General features: G+C 38.2%; 3 protein-coding genes across 7 annotated transcripts; 1 reads left to right on the top strand and 2 right to left on the bottom strand.

Annotated features, from left to right (window-relative positions):
- Window positions 1-2,815: 2,815 nt before the first annotated feature.
- On the bottom strand, window positions 2,816-10,694 carry nt5dc3 (5'-nucleotidase domain containing 3). The gene is made up of 14 exons (XM_027024574.2): window positions 10,296-10,694; window positions 9,671-9,855; window positions 9,098-9,172; window positions 8,938-8,993; window positions 8,730-8,820; window positions 8,382-8,519; window positions 7,771-7,831; window positions 7,438-7,540; window positions 7,141-7,242; window positions 6,846-6,927; window positions 6,576-6,662; window positions 6,034-6,174; window positions 5,636-5,700; window positions 2,816-5,404 (listed from the first exon to the last, which is right to left on the bottom strand). The coding sequence occupies exons 1-14, from the start codon at window positions 10,579-10,581 to the stop codon at window positions 5,143-5,145; spliced, it is 1,734 nt and encodes a 577-aa protein (XP_026880375.1). The 5' UTR covers window positions 10,582-10,694; the 3' UTR covers window positions 2,816-5,142.
- Window positions 10,695-11,490: 796 nt separating this feature from the next.
- Window positions 11,491-12,649, bottom strand: c12h12orf73 (chromosome 12 C12orf73 homolog). Of its 2 annotated transcripts, none has more exons than XM_027024569.2 (3): window positions 12,626-12,649; window positions 11,761-11,874; window positions 11,491-11,662 (listed from the first exon to the last, which is right to left on the bottom strand). In XM_027024569.2, the coding sequence occupies exons 2-3, from the start codon at window positions 11,866-11,868 to the stop codon at window positions 11,573-11,575; spliced, it is 198 nt and encodes a 65-aa protein (XP_026880370.1). In that variant the 5' UTR covers window positions 11,869-11,874; window positions 12,626-12,649; the 3' UTR covers window positions 11,491-11,572. The 2 variants fall into 2 exon arrangements, with proteins under 2 accessions (XP_026880370.1, XP_026880369.1); XM_027024568.2 differs by lacking the exon at window positions 12,626-12,649 and adding an exon at window positions 12,522-12,619.
- Window positions 12,650-13,019: 370 nt separating this feature from the next.
- On the top strand, window positions 13,020-17,544 carry tdg.2 (thymine DNA glycosylase, tandem duplicate 2). Of its 4 annotated transcripts, none has more exons than XM_027024534.2 (11): window positions 13,020-13,132; window positions 13,487-13,547; window positions 13,961-14,139; window positions 14,235-14,437; window positions 14,604-14,673; window positions 14,767-14,902; window positions 15,181-15,263; window positions 15,345-15,439; window positions 15,561-15,732; window positions 15,867-15,992; window positions 16,297-17,544. In XM_027024534.2, the coding sequence occupies exons 2-11, from the start codon at window positions 13,492-13,494 to the stop codon at window positions 16,419-16,421; spliced, it is 1,245 nt and encodes a 414-aa protein (XP_026880335.2). In that variant the 5' UTR covers window positions 13,020-13,132; window positions 13,487-13,491; the 3' UTR covers window positions 16,422-17,544. The 4 variants fall into 4 exon arrangements, with proteins under 4 accessions (XP_026880335.2, XP_026880333.2, XP_026880334.2 ...); XM_027024532.2 differs by having other exon boundaries at window positions 13,475-13,547; XM_027024533.2 differs by having other exon boundaries at window positions 13,343-13,547.
- Window positions 17,545-17,659: the final 115 nt, after the last annotated feature.

Here is a 17,659-nt window from a genome sequence, read left to right as displayed (position 1 = left end):
CAAAGGGCATCGTCAGAATATATAAATAGTGGCATAGCTGCTTCTGATTGGCTGGGCGAAAATCTGTAACAGCAACAATGTGTGTAATATTTAATTTGTACTGCAAACTCTTTTTGCATATTATCTGACGTCTCTTCTTAATAGATTTTCTAACGCTGTAGTCGTGCTTCGGAGATTAAGATGGGAGTGACTGTGTGATGCATTTTGTTAATACATCTTTTTAAATCTGGGATTACGTTTTTTCATGACTGATCCTCAGATGCACTTGCATCAAACGAGTATAGTTTTGTGCTTTGGGATCTGTTTTTATATCTTGTGATATTTTTATATCTTGTGATAGAGACAGATTGATTAGAAACAGTATAAAAATAGAAGTAGAGTTTATTGATCCCTGTGGGAACGTTTGTCCCAGCAGCATACAATCCTTACAAGGGCACAAAGTTGCCAGAAAATAAGCAGGTAAACGGTAGCTGTAAATTGTTGTCATCCATAAAAAAGTAAAGTGACAGTAAAAAACAGAATATCACTATTAACCATCAGTGCAGGTCAGATATGAGAAGTAACCCAACACTGCCTGGGCCGCCTGGACTTTTTGCAGCGCTTATTTGCTGTCTAGGTCACCCCAGTGATAATGGTCAGGTTTGCTTCTTTGTAAGGCTTCTGTGCTGGAGCAAATATGGGTCCTGAGTGCCTTACTCAGGGGTGGTCATATAGCCACTCATTCATCACTAAAACAGCATGCTGTTCTGCATGGGAATTAATATCATGCAATTGAATCACATTTAACAATACCCATCTTCTACTTCATCAAACACTAAACTCATTTCCTACCTTGGATATGGAGACCATCACTCTGTTTAAATACCTACTGCGTTTATGGAGGTTCTGACAAAGTTTGCATACTTTGGGATTATAGCACTTTCAAAATCCAGGGTTTCTCTTAGTCCCTAGAAGTAGTAAGATTAAGTCAGGGGTAGAGCCTTGTCCTATAAAGCCTCTCTATTATGGAACAATCTTCAGACTTAATCTGAGACTCAGACACGCCAAAATTTTAAATCTAGGATAAAGACTTACTTAATTACACAAGCTTTTAGTTCGCCTCCTGTATATAAATGTGTGGACCTTGGGGCCCCCAGTCATAGAGATTTTTGGTAATCTGAGATGTTGATGCTGTCATCCAGCCTCTTCGTGTGTTCACTCATGTTTGGGAAGATGATATGGGTGAAATGAAATGTCTCAGAGACCCCTCAGGACTGTGGTCACCCTCTGGCCCTCCCTTTTAGCTGTGCTGCTACAGATAAACCTGGTGGAGCTACTTGCTAATTACTGGCATGTACTCTTCATCTGCCTGTGTTTTTCCTGTCTCCCATTCCTGATTCTGTTTTGGTCCCTGTCAGTGTATCTGTTCCTGTGCCTGTCGTTGTTACCATCTCAGTCCCTTTGGCAGGTTTCATGACTGTCCCCTTGCAAGTGTCTGTCTTCATGTCAGTGAGTGTGTCCGGCACTATGCCCATTTCTGTTGTCCTTCAGTTCCTTGTATTTTCCTCTGTGGTCCAATATCCTGTCCCATCTCCTGTCATAGCTCTGTGTCTTTCCCACAAAGTCATGTTCATGTCCTTTTGTTCTTTCTTCCACCTTTGAGCTTTGTGTTCCTGTTCCTACTATGTCTTTTGCCCCTGTCCCAGTCTATCTAGCCTTGTTTTCTGTCCTGTTGCACTTTGGTAGCTGCACGTTAATGGTGGGGTGGGGTGGGGTGGGGGGGTTCTGTCACACTTGTCCCTCCTCTGGTATCGTGGTTCCCCGACGATGCCTCGCCATGTTCTTTTGGTTTCTTGTCCAGCCACGAGCTTTATGTTTGTTTTGGTTCTGATCCCCACCTCAGCCACACCTTACACTCTCGTCTGCTTTTTTATCCCTGCCCTGTGTAATCAGCGCCAGGTGTCTTTAGTATCTTGTGTATTTAAGCCCTGTATTTTCCCTATCTGGTTACTGGTCATTGTTTGGTGCTAGAAGTACTGCTGGATATTAGACATTTGGGTTTTGTATGTGTGTTTCTCATGCTTATGCCTTGTTTTCGTCTTTAGTTTCTCCGGTTCCTTGTATAGTGTTTAGCCTTCATGTGTTCATACCACATGCTCCAGTTCTGTTTCATTATCTGATTCCCCTGGCACTTTGACCCTGGACCTTTGTTCTGACTGCAATTCTGGATTTGCCCTTAATACATGTTCCTATTCTCAGTGTTTGCGTACTGCCTCTAATTGCTCAGCCTTACGCAAGGCTATCATTAGACATTGCTAACTTGAGAAAAATTAGATTCATGTTGAAAACATGGGTTCTCCAGCATCAAAACAATCACATTTACTAATAAATTATTAAAAATAGAAAAAAATGTTAAACATATACAAGAAATAGGAAAGGATGCTGTATCCCATTCTTGGAAAAAGAGTGGGCTCCAAACTCACTAATGTCATCAAGTCCTTATACATGGGAAAGGTGATGTTCTCCATTGTTGGGCCCAGGCTCCCCCAAAAAGCAAGTAATCTGTGGTCCTGTTCATTAATCATTTGACAAATTGCCTGGCAGTGTAAAGAAGCAACTTTAAGATTGCATCTTATTAATGAAATCTAGATGGGATGAAGACAACCATAAACAAACTGAGCAAAGAAACATAGGTTTCACAGAAGACTTGTAGTGAGTATCAGTGTACCTTTTTAAAAGGAGGAAACCCCATTCAGAAGCACCAAGAACTGACAAATATCTGACAGCAAGTGCCAGGTGAAAGAAATACATTTGATATTGATGGTGTCATCAGAAACATGGAAGCTTTAATAAATACATCTAAAATATGATCTATTGCAAATAATGGTTTCACAAAAAAGAAATACAGTAAACCATGCAAAAAGTCAAAATAACCACAAAATACTGTTTTGACTCAAGGCTATTGTGTCTAGGGAGGTCCTTCAGCCCAATCTGTCCCTTTTCAGTTATGAAAAAAAGCAAAATAACCATTTAAATTCATGGTGCAAATACAAAAAGGAACTGTATTAATTTATATATGAAGACACCATTATGTATAAAGCTGTTTAAGCAGCTGCCTTGTGATGAGAACATGTGTACTGTGCTATGTTGAAATGAAGCAAAATGACAACTGGATAACCAGATATAATATATATAATATCAGGGGCCGGAATCATGAACGTGCCTTAAGAAAGAACATTTTCTTAAATATATTTTTTTCTTAATTTCACACTTCAGAAAAAAAAATCTTATTCTTAAAAAAAACAAGAAATGTTTTTTCTAAACTTTTCTCATAGAAAACAATTCTAACATCAAGTGTTATTCTTGGAAAAAAAATGCTCTTATATATTTTCTTAACGATTACATACTTGTCTACATACTGTAAGCACTGACAAGGTAAATACTAATTTACTCAAAGTATACATTTTTGGAAATACGGCCTACATTCTTTTTACGTTCTATTTCCTCCACCATCATGTATAGGTTTTTTTAACACTAGTTTGATGTTTTTCCTCCATCTTGCTGTGTTCTAAGTGGATTATATTGTATATACCAAATAATGGTTAATACAAATTAAAAATGTATTTCACATCATTTATGGTAAACTGGAAAATGCAATTGGTTATGTAACAAATTAGTTATGGCATAGTCTACATAAGAAAATAAAGATTTTTATAAGAGAATATTTGAGAAATGTTTAAGTTTTAAGAGAACTGCAATTAAGAACTTGTGAACCTCTTATTGTTTATCTTATGATTCTTGTGAATCCAGCCCTAGATTCTGTAGAATGAAAATGCACACTTACACTTTACATTTTAAAAACTCAAAGCTCTACTGTAATGACATTACACAGTTACACAATTTGAGAGTCAATACACATTCAATAATTAGGGTATTTTTTTAAAACTACTGTGTAAATCATACAGTACATGAATACACTGGATACATAAAGAATGAAAGGCATTTAAAACATAAGACAAGGTTTCAACTGTAAATCTGAATAATTTATATGCAGCTTTCCATATACCTTTGTAACTTGCTAGAAATTGTGCATACCAAACAGTTCACTCCACAATGGAAAATTGGGGCTGATAAGTTCCTGTTTACAACGCAAGGACAGATGTTATGAAAAGAAATGCAGTATTTCAGATTATGGTTTACTTTGACAGGATACGCACTGGGTTTTCTGGTCAGATACCAGTACTACTGCCACAAGTAGCGACAACTACTACAATGTTTTGGAGTCACGGCAATTGCACAGTGAAAAGCTATTTATGTCAACAGTGCAGTCCTGTGGGTCTCTAGAATTATCCATCCCTGGGCTATTGTTAGGGTCTGGATCCAAGATGCTGGTAGCATCAGAGCAAAAAAGGGACAGTTATATTCTACATATGCCCGTTTTAGCATGCATGAACAGAAGACATGAACAATTTCTATGAGCCGAACTGGGCTTCTATAATGCACTGCATACAAAGAGGAGCTATTGCTTATTATAAAATCTCCACAACTCTCTTATGCACATTATCCAGAAACAGCTAATCATTCAGCAACATAATAAAAAAAACAATTCAAAAATATTCTTTTAAACTATAGTTAATAAAGAGCCAGTCACTGAAGACAAAACATTCACACAGAATCAGGTATACTGTAAATCTAAAAACAAGGTAGTGACAGCTTAAAATACTAAAAAGCTATAGCTGCTTTGCACGTCTGATGGAGGATGACCCACTATCACATTCTTTTTCTAACATTCAACACTGAATGTGAACCCTTGACCGATGATTTTACTGCACAGCTGCACGATTGTGACATGCTTAGCTGAATTGCTGAATTCTGCCATCTAAAGGTAAAGCATGCAAAAGAGAAACCAAATAGTCCCAGTTATTTGTGTGTGTGTGTGTGTGTGTGTGTGCAGCAGTAATGTCTTTGTCATTACATTGGGAATTGCATGGTGCTTTGAATTGATAATTGGTAATTGCATGGTCATCTCATCTCCAATATCAAAAAATAAAAGACCACATTTGTGTGGCTGATGTGTCTGTGTCTGTACTTAAACAGCAGCATTTTGCTATGATGATCACATTTTGCTAGGTAAAAATAATGCCACCTGTTATTCCCACAGTTCTACTTTAATCCTGTCCCATGGTTCTGGAAGGGTATGTTCATAGCCCCTGCACTTGTCTGCTCTGGCCAGAAGGGGGCCTCGTGCTGCAGTGGGGTACGTCTCGGGTAGAAGGTGTACTGGAGGTCGTAGTTGAGCAGGCAGCTGATGGAAGCCATATAGATGTCAGCAAAGCGTGACAGACGGCGGGAGAAGTAGGTTGGGTTGTGATATGTGCGGAACAGACTCCCAAACTGAGCGTTGAAGATGTTTTTTGCCCGAGACCTGCAAATGCAAATGGAACAGGTGCCTCACATCAAAATGAAAAAGAGACTCATGTGCACTGATATACATTTCCACGTGTCATTTATTTAAAAATATATATTATATACTATCTATGCAAAAAATATGTCACGTACATATTGTATACACTTAAAAACACTGTTGAGAAACATGTAGAACATGCTACAAAAAGTGTGAAGAAGTAAGTGATGTGAGGTGCAGTTGCTGGGTTACCTCATGTCTTCTCTCTCTCTGACCCACTGCTGAATCACTGCCTGTGAGGCTGCATCTCGGTGCACCTGTTACATATAGTGAAAGCAATGTTTCAACAAAGACCTGTACAATTCACAGAATCGTTTTACCCGAAATAGAATCTTTTTGCAGTGGCATATGTAACGCAAAATCTACAGTGAATTTCATAGGAATATTAAAATGCATGCAAAAAGGAAACAGTTCTTTAAATTAGTAATACGTGGTGTGGCACTATATCATATACAACACAACATTATATATTGCACTGATTACAACCCCAATAATATTTATATGTTTTGTTTAATGATTCATCTTTTGGATTCCTCACACTCTAAATATGGATTCATGATGTCCTTGTGAGCGCCCCCCAGTGGTCCCACCTGCATGTGTTCCAGCAGGTTGGTCAGACTCTGCAGCCAAGTCATGGTATGCACATACTCCTCTGTGTTCATGATCTTGATTTCCTTCCGTAATTCAGGGATGATCGCCCCTGTCCTCCAGCCGTGCTTCAGTGTCAGGTCCTAAACACACACACCACTCCTAACTATACATAATTCTACACCTTCACAAGGTAGATTTCAGTTCAGCATTAGCTCATGACTCTGAGGTACTCAGTAATTAGCATGTAATGTTTTCCATGGGAAACTGTACTGTTGCACTGTTGGTCTCTTGGTTGCCATGACCTTTCTCCAATTATTGTCAATAATACTACACTCTTTGGAACAACGATGTGTGAGCATTGTCTCATTATTGTCTACCTCGCTTGTCTTCTCTCTTGCATTTGTTGTTAACATGCCAATGTTAATCTTGTATGGCCTCAAAAATGCAAATTAGAGTAAGGCTAACAAGAGAGATCAGTGGTGCTCAGCAGAAATTTTTTGTTTTTGATGGTTTAGTATGTGTGTACTTATAGGTTGCTTACAGCAAGGTCACTGTAGATGTGGTCACCAAAGTACAAAACCTTTGATCCCCTCCAGCCAGTAAGTCTCAAGAACTCATACAAGTTTCCCTGGAAACAGATATTCTCAGTCACTAAAAATATGGGAAAAACATGCACACATTACAGCAGCAAAACTTACGTGCTCCATTCAGAATGTACAAGATAACAAGTCCAAGAACATTGGAGGCACACAGCATGATTACATTTCCAGTCGCTGCCATTTTTAGGTTTAGCCCAAAGGGCACACTGCACCTGTTTATAAATTTGCCCCTTCTCCAGGTGGTGAATCCTGTCCCACAGCAACACTCCTTTATCAGTAACTCGTCTGAATGGCCTTTAGGAAAAACCAGACACACAACCAAACACAAACAAAATGATACTTGTGCACAATTCTGGAGCTGTCATGGTTCGGACAGACAAATGTGCCAAGACACAGCATGAGGAAAAGTCCAAAGTACTTTTACTGTGACAGAATGTCATTCATACAATTCTCATTCACCAATTGCCAATTTTAACTGAATTACTGGCTGTGTTTCCTGGAACTCACTTTCTACGGTCATTAAAGAAACCTGGCTTGTCGGCCTGCACTATGACCACATCAAATAGGTCCCTCCAGTCTTTTCCAATGATGTAGTTCATTCCCCGATCTCTAAAGAGTGACAGGATCACAATGCCATACCAGTTTGAAAAAACATGACAGGAGGCACATTACTGAAAGAAACACATTTGCAAGGTCTGTCCAGACAGACAGGATTTTTATCCATATAACGTATAAAACTTAAGCAAAAACATTACTTAAAACCTAACCAAAAGCAAATCTTGAATGGAACGTCTTTGCACTTACACAAAATCCAGGGGGCTGTTGGTGATTAGAAACATCTTCTTTCCATTTTCTGAAAGCTTCCTTAGAACAGCATGGGTCTGTTCACCATAACAGATATACTTCTCTGCAAAACCATTTTTTGAGGAAACCAAATAAATAAAATAAAGGTGTGGAAGTGATATACTGAAGTGATTATGTTTATGCCTTAGTTAGACCTAAACACACACTTTATAAGCTATCAAAAGCCTTGACATGACACAGAGACCCAGTATTCACAAATACAATTCAGGGCTCTGTTTGTTGAATTTATGTAAGGAACTTTTGGTGTTGAACAACAAAGGCATTTAATATTACCGATATCTGCCTCCACAGCTCGATACATAATTCCTTTCACATGGACATCTCCTATGGCCTCCTGGAATAAAAGAACAAAAAAACAGACATAAAGTATCATGGCTGAGAACAAAGGCCCAGTGTGCTGCATCAAAAGGCCCCAGAGAGACCGACAGGCTGCCCTGTAGGTCACCTTTCTGTGTGCTGTCTCATTAATTTACCTCATACATAGTGACAATTCTAAATGTTTTTTCCTAAGAGAAGAGAAAGATGAAGCTGTCCCTACTGCTCTTTTTCAGATCTACAGAACCTTTCAAAACTGTGAGTTCATCAGCCATCAATCTTCCCTGAATCATCACCCCCAGAAGAGAAGGCCCAGATGGCACTGGCAGGCACGCAATACCAAAATTAGATTGCTGTTTTCCATGCTAAAAACATGGCTCACAAATGACACAAATTAACATTTAAAGCTAAGGATTACTTGGATAATACGTAACTGTACTGTTGTCATTGGCACAAGATGTAACTGATTTTTGGAGATGATACATCATTTTATACATCATTTGCCTTGAACTGATATGATTTTTTCAACATTGTGTATAATGCTAGCTTGTTTGGTTCTCTGGTCTAACCTTGACATCTTTGTAGAGATGCACGGGCTCATAGTCAATGTTGTGCTTCATGAAGTAGTCATTGACGCATGAAAGCAGGGTCATCTCAGGCAGTGAGAAGATGTCCATGAACTGCTTCATAGTGTGTCCATGGGAACTCTGAACAGTAGTGAATGACACAGATTGTATCTACACAAAATTACTATAAATAAGCCAAATATAAACTTATTCTTGTGCTCTTTAATGAAAAAGAGTAATAGGATAACTAGTTAATAGAATTTTTAACTGTTAAAGTAAAGATTCAGAGGGATAACTCTTGTTCTTAGTCATATGACATTTTGGGAAACCAGACCTGCATAGGTCACCAACCTTGCCATAAAAGTCACTCATGATCTCCAGGGGTACGTGGGAGCCCTCATACATAGCAATGACTTCTTTATCTGGCACAGGATGGAGCCCCCTCCAAAAGCAAAAACACATGGATATCCACATATTGCATGAAAAACAACAATACAACACATTTGTTAATGACTACAGTGTGCTAAAGGGATTACAACTTGTCCATTACAACTTGTACCTGTAGACTGTTCCCAGCTGAATGTAATGAAAAGCATCAATCTTCATTAGTAAAGCCTAAAAACAGGATATGGAGCTCAGGATGATCAGGCCATATTATTTACAATCTCAACAAATCAAAGAGCACCTTTCATGAATCATTAGTAGCAACAGTTACACACCTTCTGAACGTCATAGTGTAGCCCCCGAACCACAAAATCAGGGATATATCCATATTCCTTCAGTCCTTCAGGATACTGGACCAAAGAGAAATTAAAAAAGGTTACACATTACTCTGGAGACTTCCATCTTTGTCACATAATATCCCCCATTCCAACTATAATTCAGTATCTCTGATGGGTAACAGGCACTCTCTAATCTCCTTATTGTGTCAATTACATTTTACATATTTGGAAGATGCTCTTGTCCGGAGTGACTTAAAATCATGTTACAGAGGTAGGCGAGTGTAGCGATAGGAGTCTTGTCAAAGGATTCTTATTGATATAGCATAGAGCACTTGCCCGGACAGGGTTTCAACTCCTGTCCCCCACAGGATAGGCAGCATTGTTACCCACTACACTATGCCACTATTAAAGTTCATATAATAATAATTTCATTATTATTTAAATAAGTTCAAGTTTGGTTTATTTGTCACAAATAAGGTTAACAAGTAAATAAAAGTGTTTCTAGGGCTAATCTTAAACCTGTGCACCTTCAATGACCATGCAGGGGATGGCGAGCCCTTCAGTACTGACCCTGTGTTCGTGGATGAGAATGTCTCGAGCAATGTTGAAGATCAGAGTGTGGAGGTGGCTGGAATAGAAGGCCAAAGTGTAGTCATAGTCAAAGCCATAGATCTCGATATCTTGCAAGCTCATCTCATTGTTGGCGAAGATGGTGTCAGGATTCACAAAGTTGTTTGATATCACTGGGATTAAATCTGGGTGGAGGGGGGAAATTACATCATGGTTCTATTTTGGAGTTCAAGAAATACTCATTTACTGAAACCACCCTCTTTTTAAATGCAAAATAGCTTCACTGTGTTAAAAGGACTGCAAAAGAAACTGTCTTGACCTAGTCTATTAACAGGATAGACACCTATAATCACTACTGGAATTTATATTTCACATATGCCTGTAAACCTGTTTTGTGATACTGGAAATTAAGATAATCATAGAACTCTCAATGTTAATTCTAAAATTTACTTTGCATTCACCTATATATCTACCTTTAAAACGATTAAAATGATACTTTTTTCTAGCCTAGTTTTGACAGAATGCACGTTTAGAGATACACTCCATATAATCGTCTTTAGCAGCCCAAATAACTATGTAATCTCATGTGAGGTAATGACTCTTCAGAAGAAATTAAGTCACCCACCTTCAGTTTGCCTTTTGGTTTCATTGTAAACACACCACAACCAATTGGTCATATCTTTGTCACTCAAGGAGCTGGTACACATGTTCGCTGATAACAGCTGTTCCATGGGGATTCGATGACAGGACGTGGGACGATATTTCGGACCCCGACAGTTTACATGCCACAGCGGTCGAGAGCTCAGAACCCGTATTCCACCTCTCGTGTTCAAAGCCTTAGTTGTGAACAGCTTCCGAATATTGTTCTTGCTTCTAACGAGGCGAGAAAGGGGCAAACACAAGGTCGGCATGTTGTTTTCTTTTCCAGAGGCGTCTCTCCGTTAGTTGTATCGCTCGACAGCATTTAGCGGTAATTAGCTACATGGGTCTGATATACCTCCAGTGAGGGTTACCAGCTTTTACTGACAAGACCAGTCAGTCAGTCACATAAAAAACGTACTTTGGATATCCGGGTTGACGTTAACAACTTAATTTCACAATAAAAGTCACCCTGTAACAATATGCCCATGGCAGTATTATATTAAGATAATTAACCAGTAATAACTAGGTCTGTTGTGTACAGCTCTTTTTAAAAATAAAACGTACCATGAATCACAAAGAAATACACCTCAAAGTTTACTTTAGTTGCTTGTACCTTGGTATTGAGTTTTGCAAATACTGTTATTATTTTTCCCTATTGCTGTGTCCTTGTTATCAGTGAGCATTATGAGAACACAAATTCCAATGTAGTTAAATTGTGTAGACAGAAATGGTCAGTTATACAGGAAGTAACTACAATGTACTGTGGTTAAAGTTTTAGAAGTAATAAAGACTGTGGTGTAGTACACAAGGTTTCCAGAGAAACAGGACAATTCCAACAAAGGTCCTTCATTACCTGGACAAGCAAAGTGCTTTTCAAGTTCTAGGAGATAGGTTTTAGGGTTTCACCCACTAGAAATTCAGAAGTATTTTGTCTGCCCATCTGATGAACGAACTATGTAGAATCTTGTGTGTGCAATTTATATATACACATACATTCATACACACGAAAAAAAGAAAAAAAAAACATTAAGACAATCAACAGAGTAAGAATAACTTTATTCACAAATAAGCAATCAAAAGTTGAAAAATATTTGCAACATTGTATTTGTGTGTAATATATAAATAAGAGATCAAGAGGGGAGAGAGAGAGAGAGAGAGAGAGAGAGAGAGAGAGAGAGAGAGAGAAGAAGAAGAAGAAGAAGAAGAAGAAGAAGAAGAAGAAGAAGAAGAAGAAGAAGAAGAAGAAGAAGAAAAATGATATCAATGTTTCTCTGAGGCTTCGTGTTTTGCTTTCAATCCAAGAAGTTCTGTCTGCAGTTCTCCAGGTTTGGGGGGAATCTCTGGAATGGTCTATAGAAATTACACTCAGATTATATAAAAACAACAACTCAGATTAATCATCAAAATATGCAAGAGAGATCAAATGCAGCACTATTCTGAAATCCTACCAAATCCGGGCGGTAATACTGATGAACGACCTCGGCACCGGCAAACATGGATAACACACTGGCACCTAACATTTTCAGGTACCTTGGCCAAGACACACCGGCAGGCATGTTAGACTACAGATGACAGACAAATAGGCAGATGTTTTAGAACCTGGGCAAACAATAGTTAAGAGTTAATACCTGTTACCACTGCTCTTCCTTACATTAAAATTACGTATTCCGATTTCTTTAATTAAAAAAATATTTACAGCATCGCGTTATCGTCATGCTGTACGAAGAATGAAAAAACTTGATGAATGATAACATTTGTATAAATTACTGATTTACGGACCGTAGGTTAGGTAGCTAACACTAGCTACCTTTCCATATCATATTAGCTATATAGCCAGGTTAGCTAATGCTTTTCTGGTCTCAAACACGTAATCTGCACAATTATTGAAAAGGCAAATATATTAATATGCGATTAAAATGGGATATTAGCGAACATCCAAATTATTGCATATATGCCTGGGATACATTTACATATTGTAAGACAGCTATGCTGTGTACAGCTTGCAAAACAATATCTTGCTACTAGCATAAAATGTATATGGGATGACATTCACCGGAGTTCATACGAACAGTCCTATAACGTTACTTAGGGTTAGCTAACCTAGCTAGTTACAAACATTAGCCGTACTTCAATCCAGTATTAGGCCGTTCGAATACAACAATAACAATATCGGGTTGACGTAATATCACGAAAAGAAGCATGCTCCAACCTTTTTAAATCGTTAGGATGAAAAACAGCGTACTCCTACATCGTAACACTTCCAACAACAATTTAGCTAGCTAGTGAGAACTTATTCAGAAACGCTGAACGCACCTTGTTTGTCCAAAGTCCACGCCGTTCTTGTCTAACCAATGAAATCACTCGTGGAAAACGGTCTGTTCCACTGCCAAGAGTGGGGAAGCATTTATATGCTTGTAAATATAAATTTCTCCATAAAAAAAAAAAATTCAAAACAATTTATTGATTTCACATACCAATACACATAAAACGATATTCAGAAAGAAATTTTAAAAATGCAGGCTCATAAAGACGTATTATTTATTTTAGTTCACGAGCATGTATACAAATTAAGTAATATTCAAATAATATTCACATTACAATCTGGATATTTGTCATATTCACAACAAAGTCTGGCAGTGCTTATGTGCCAGATTCAATCACAAACTGAATAAAGACTTTTATATTGACGAGTCTATAGACGCTGGCTTTGTCTTACTGATACATGTATTCTAGTGAAGCCAGGTGAAGCTAAACCATTTTCTTTCTCAATTGTTTTGCTAGAATCTACTGTTCACGAAAGTCTAAGGGTATTTCTGACAGGTGAGTCTATTCTGATTTTGGATTCTCTCTGATATGAACATAAAACGTGATGGTCTTATGCTGTGGTCCTTGATTTAGCGGGCTAGCCAGCTAGCAATATAATAGATTATAAATGGTATAAATGGTAGCTAGCTAGCTAACCTTAGCTAAGTGATCGACGCATTTTGCAAGGTCTGTTCATATGCACAAAACCATTCTCTTTGTATTTAGAGAGAAGTTGATCTGTGTTGCAAAAGAAAATTAGATATGTAGCGTTAGGTTATGTAAACATAACTCCAAAGGAAGGAGGCTTACCAACACAAAAATGTTAGTAACATCTACGTGAATATCAATCTATTGAAGTAATTCCACCAGTTAAGATGGAAGAAAAGCAGTATGAATCTCAGACGATTCCCATGGAGTATTTTCAGCATTGGTGAGTAAACCCAAACTGCTTCAGGGTTGCAGGGTCTATAGAGCTTTCTTTCAACATAATTTCTTACAAGTACATGACATTGTGCACATTTTGTAACCCTGTGTTGAAATATAGATTATCAGAAATCTGTTTTCATCTAGAATCTTCATGAGGAGATGGAGATTGCCCGCAGGTCCCTTATCTTAAAACATTTTATCCACCACACAATATATGTGTGGCCATCCCATTAAAGTTAATATTTTCTATGGAACTTTGGTGCACACATGAACACCATTTTCTGAACTGGCAGGATTGATGGCAATTTTCTCTCTCTCTCTCTCTCTCTCTCTCTCTCTCTCTCTCTCTCTCTCTCTCTCTCTCTCTCTCTCTCTCTCTCTCTCTCTCTCTCTCTCTCTCTCTTATTGTCTTCCCAGGTACCAGTCCACTCAGCAGTTTCAACCAGAGTCCGTTCTTCAGTACAGCCCAATGGTTAATGCTCTTCATTACCAGCAGGAGCCCAGACAGGACAGAGTCATAAATGAATTGGCTGTCCATAAAGATCGATATCCAGTTCAAGTTCATCACGCCCATCAGCTAACTGTCCAGCCTACAGGTGCTGTTTCAGACCTGCCCCTGAATCAGTGAACCGTAACCAGTACATTTTCTCTGATTAATAATGTCAATTAGTCTTTTGTATGCGCTCTGTAGCTCTTGCATCCACTCACGAAAAAGGGAAGAAGCGAGGACGACCACCCAGACAGAAGGCTGAAGAGGAGAAAGAACAGACAAATGCAGAAGATGCTGCCAAAAAACCCAAAAGAACCCTGGACAGGTTTAATGGCATGTCAGTGGAAGAGGTCATGGCCAAAAAGCTGCCAGACATCATCACCTATAATCTGGACATTCTGATAGTGAGTGTCAAATGTCTCATAGAATGCTTCTTTGGTGAAAATAATGCTTCATTGGTGAATGTACATTCATCAGTGTTTAGAGCATGTAGTATTGTGTCATTTATAGTTAGTCTATTTTGCCAGGTGTTATTAGATCCAATTGTTCTTATGTCACGGGTTTTTGCAGATTGGCATAAACCCGGGATTGTTGTCAGCATACAAAGGACGGCATTACCCAAATCCAGGAAACCATTTTTGTATGTAGCATTGTGCTCTACTTGGTCCTCTAATATTATTTTGTTTATTGCGTTTGTTTGCTGTTGCTAATTAGTGCATATACCATCTCATAGGGAAGTGCCTGTTCTTATCTGGGCTCACAGATGAGCAACTGAACCATATGCACGATCAGACTCTGCCAGAAAAGTATAGCATTGGCTTCACTAATATGGTAGAGAGGACTACACCTGGGAGCAAAGACCTCTCAAAGTAAGGGAAAAATATAAGTCCAAGTTATCCATCCGTGGTATTATATCAAGTGCTGGTTTCCCATACATGGGTTAAGTATAGTCTAGAATACGTTTATTTTGGAAATTCTTTTTATTCAAGTCTCAGGCAAGTCTAGCTTGGGAAACTGGTCCTATGGCTCAAATATATGCAATATGATATTTTTACAATAAGAAAACTTGTAGTTTCAAGAGAGATGCTGAGAAATGGTTTAAAGTGAACAAAAATAATGATTAAGGCCAGCTATCTTTTTATCTCAGTAAAGAGATTCGAGAAGGAGGCCGACAACTTATGGAAAAACTACAGAAATACAAGCCACGAATTGCAGCCTTCAATGGGAAATGTAAGACAAGTTTACCTTTAAATGTCTTATTTAAACCTTATAGTTTATTTATCATATGTGAAGAAATCATTTTCATTTCAGGCATTTATGAAATATTCTGTAAAGAGATTTTTGGAGTGAAACCCAAGAACGTAGAGTTTGGACTACAGCCCTACAAAGTTCCAGACACCGAAACAGTATGACCTAGAGACCTCACAGTTTTACATTGCTAGTGGCCTTGCAAACATTAAATATCATGAAATATATATTTAATTATATATAAAAAATATACTTATATATTTTTGTGTATTCCTACAGGTATGTTACCTAATGCCATCCTCCAGTCCACGCTGTGCTCAGTTCCCTCGTGCTCAGGACAAGGTTCATTTCTATATTAAGCTGAAGGAGCTCAGGAACCAGCTCAAAGGTTTGCTGCCCAACCATGAGATTCAGGAGACCCAATACATGTTCGATTTGGCCATGGCCAAGGGTAATACACTGACTGTCTCACAGACATGAGCATTCCTTCCTTTTAAAATATTGCTTCAGAAGTACAAAGTCTAAATCTTATTTAGGGGCCGACTCAGTGGCCAACAAATTAAGTTTCTTGTGTTCTCATTACAGAGGATGCTAAAAGGATAACCATCAAAGAAGAACATCATGATCCTTCTTATGAGCAATGCTCGGCTAGCAGGACACAGCAGGCCTGCAGCTTCTGTCCTGCTAACGATGGAGATGATCACCATCCAGGTATGTGTACAACCTACTCTATCTCCATGCAAACAGAAGGTGTTCAGTGCTTCTCCTCCTGTATTAGTTCCATCCGTGATACAATCTCAGTTGTGCTGAAAGTAGATTTGAAGACACTGAAGTGTAAAATGTCTGCGCTCTTGGTTAGCACAAAGCTCAGTGAAACCAAAATCAAGTATCATGAGCAGGGTAAATGCATTGATAATGTCATCTTGTAATGAATGAATGACTCTTGAAGAAAAAAAAATTCACAGCTCATTGATATGACATTGCTTATTATGTTTTTATTACTGTCTTGTTACAGGTGCTACAAATTCAGAACATTCCTCAGCATCTGAACATGTTAAGTCTAACCTGACTTGGACGATGCAGCCATTTGCAGACCAGATCCCAGACATTGGGTGGGCTCACAATGATGAGACATGTTGATATCACTGACTGCTCAAAGGAAATCACTTTTACCTTTCAAGACCACATATATAATCTTGGCATTTCATCATGTTTCTTTGCTTTGTATAACTCTGATCACAGATGTTTAACAAGGCCAGTGTCATTTTTCTGTTAATGTCTGTTATGAATTATGAATGCCTATGTGATTTTAAATAGAACATAGCATGCTGTAGGTTAAACATCATCTTCCTCTTCCGATCTGTGGACAACGTGGTTAAAAAACCCTGGATCTCTGTTACAGCAGACAAAGATACATTGTTTATGCTTCCCAAAACAATCTCAGGATTTTGGCCTATATATATGTTTACACTTCAGGTCATGTAAGACCTTAATGCATGGTTGGGTCTACTTGGACTATAATCCACTGTACCTAATCATATGTCTTGATGCTTATTTAAGATTTTTTACTGTTACCTCAGTTGTTTGGTATTATGTATTTAATACTCTTATTTGCACTGTATTGTCATGTTCAAAGACTACAAAAAAAAAAAAAGTTTAAAGGAGGGCTTGAACTACACTTTTTTAGGGTCACATGACTGCATAGTGTATAGGAGCTTTCCATATTCAAGCATAGGATTTCAGCTCATAAAGAATGAGGTGAATATGTTAACATGCTGTTTTCATGCTGTCTTTCTGTATGGAGAAATAACACTTGGACATGAGAGCTCTGAATCTCAGAACTGTTTACTGACTTCAAACTCTTCAAGTCACCTGTGTACAGCACAGGTTCATATTCCATTGCATCCATGCTATAATGAATCAGTTACCCTTGTTACACAGGCAATAATTAAACCATGCAGTGATGTGGACCTATGCAACTTAAGTGTAAGAACCCTGGGTTAAATTCTTTGATACTCTGCATTTACATGGGAATTTGATGTAAATGCTTTGAGAATTGGTTTTCTGCAGTGTTTTACATGTACAGATGTCTATCAACCTGATACTGTACATACTATTTATAGTGTAATTACTTGGGCATTAGATGAAATGTACAATTTCTAAGCATATTAAGGAAAAGAGTTGCTCCAAGTCTGTTTGATTAAATTTGATTAAATAATAATAAGCTGGGCTGTTAAATGTACAAATAAAACGTTTGACTCATGCAGCTTGTCATTCCCAGTTTTTCCTCAGGTTCCATAATGTAAGGCTTTTAGCTGTATTCATATGATTGTGGCGATGCAACGATCTAAATCAAGAATAAGTGTCCTAAACATTAA

Source organism: Electrophorus electricus, chromosome 12 (genome assembly GCF_013358815.1).
Source record: "Electrophorus electricus isolate fEleEle1 chromosome 12, fEleEle1.pri, whole genome shotgun sequence".
NCBI lineage: Eukaryota > Metazoa > Chordata > Actinopteri > Gymnotiformes > Gymnotidae > Electrophorus > Electrophorus electricus.
Note: the sequence above shows the minus strand (reverse complement) of the source record. Positions and strands in the feature narration are given on the sequence as shown.

What these genes read in the sequence shown, in the direction of transcription:
- nt5dc3 (XM_027024574.2), bottom strand. Translation starts at nt 10,581, where the DNA reads ATGCCGACCTTGTGTTTGCCCCTTTCTCGCCTCGTTAGAAGCAAGAAC. An exon ending in TGAGTGACTTTTATGGCAAG is followed by an intron (nt 8,520 to 8,729) that starts GTTGGTGACCTA and finishes ACTACTGTTCAG; the next exon opens with AGTTCCCATGGACACACTAT. An exon ending in AGGGGCAAATTTATAAACAG is followed by an intron (nt 6,663 to 6,845) that starts GTGCAGTGTGCC and finishes ATCTGTTTCCAG; the next exon opens with GGAAACTTGTATGAGTTCTT.
- c12h12orf73 (XM_027024569.2), bottom strand. Translation starts at nt 11,868, where the DNA reads ATGCCTGCCGGTGTGTCTTGGCCAAGGTACCTGAAAATGTTAGGTGCC. An exon ending in AGTATTACCGCCCGGATTTG is followed by an intron (nt 11,663 to 11,760) that starts GTAGGATTTCAG and finishes TAATTTCTATAG; the next exon opens with ACCATTCCAGAGATTCCCCC.
- tdg.2 (XM_027024534.2), top strand. Translation starts at nt 13,492, where the DNA reads ATGGAAGAAAAGCAGTATGAATCTCAGACGATTCCCATGGAGTATTTT. An exon ending in ATGGAGTATTTTCAGCATTG is followed by an intron (nt 13,548 to 13,960) that starts GTGAGTAAACCC and finishes TTGTCTTCCCAG; the next exon opens with GTACCAGTCCACTCAGCAGT. An exon ending in ATAATCTGGACATTCTGATA is followed by an intron (nt 14,438 to 14,603) that starts GTGAGTGTCAAA and finishes GGGTTTTTGCAG; the next exon opens with ATTGGCATAAACCCGGGATT.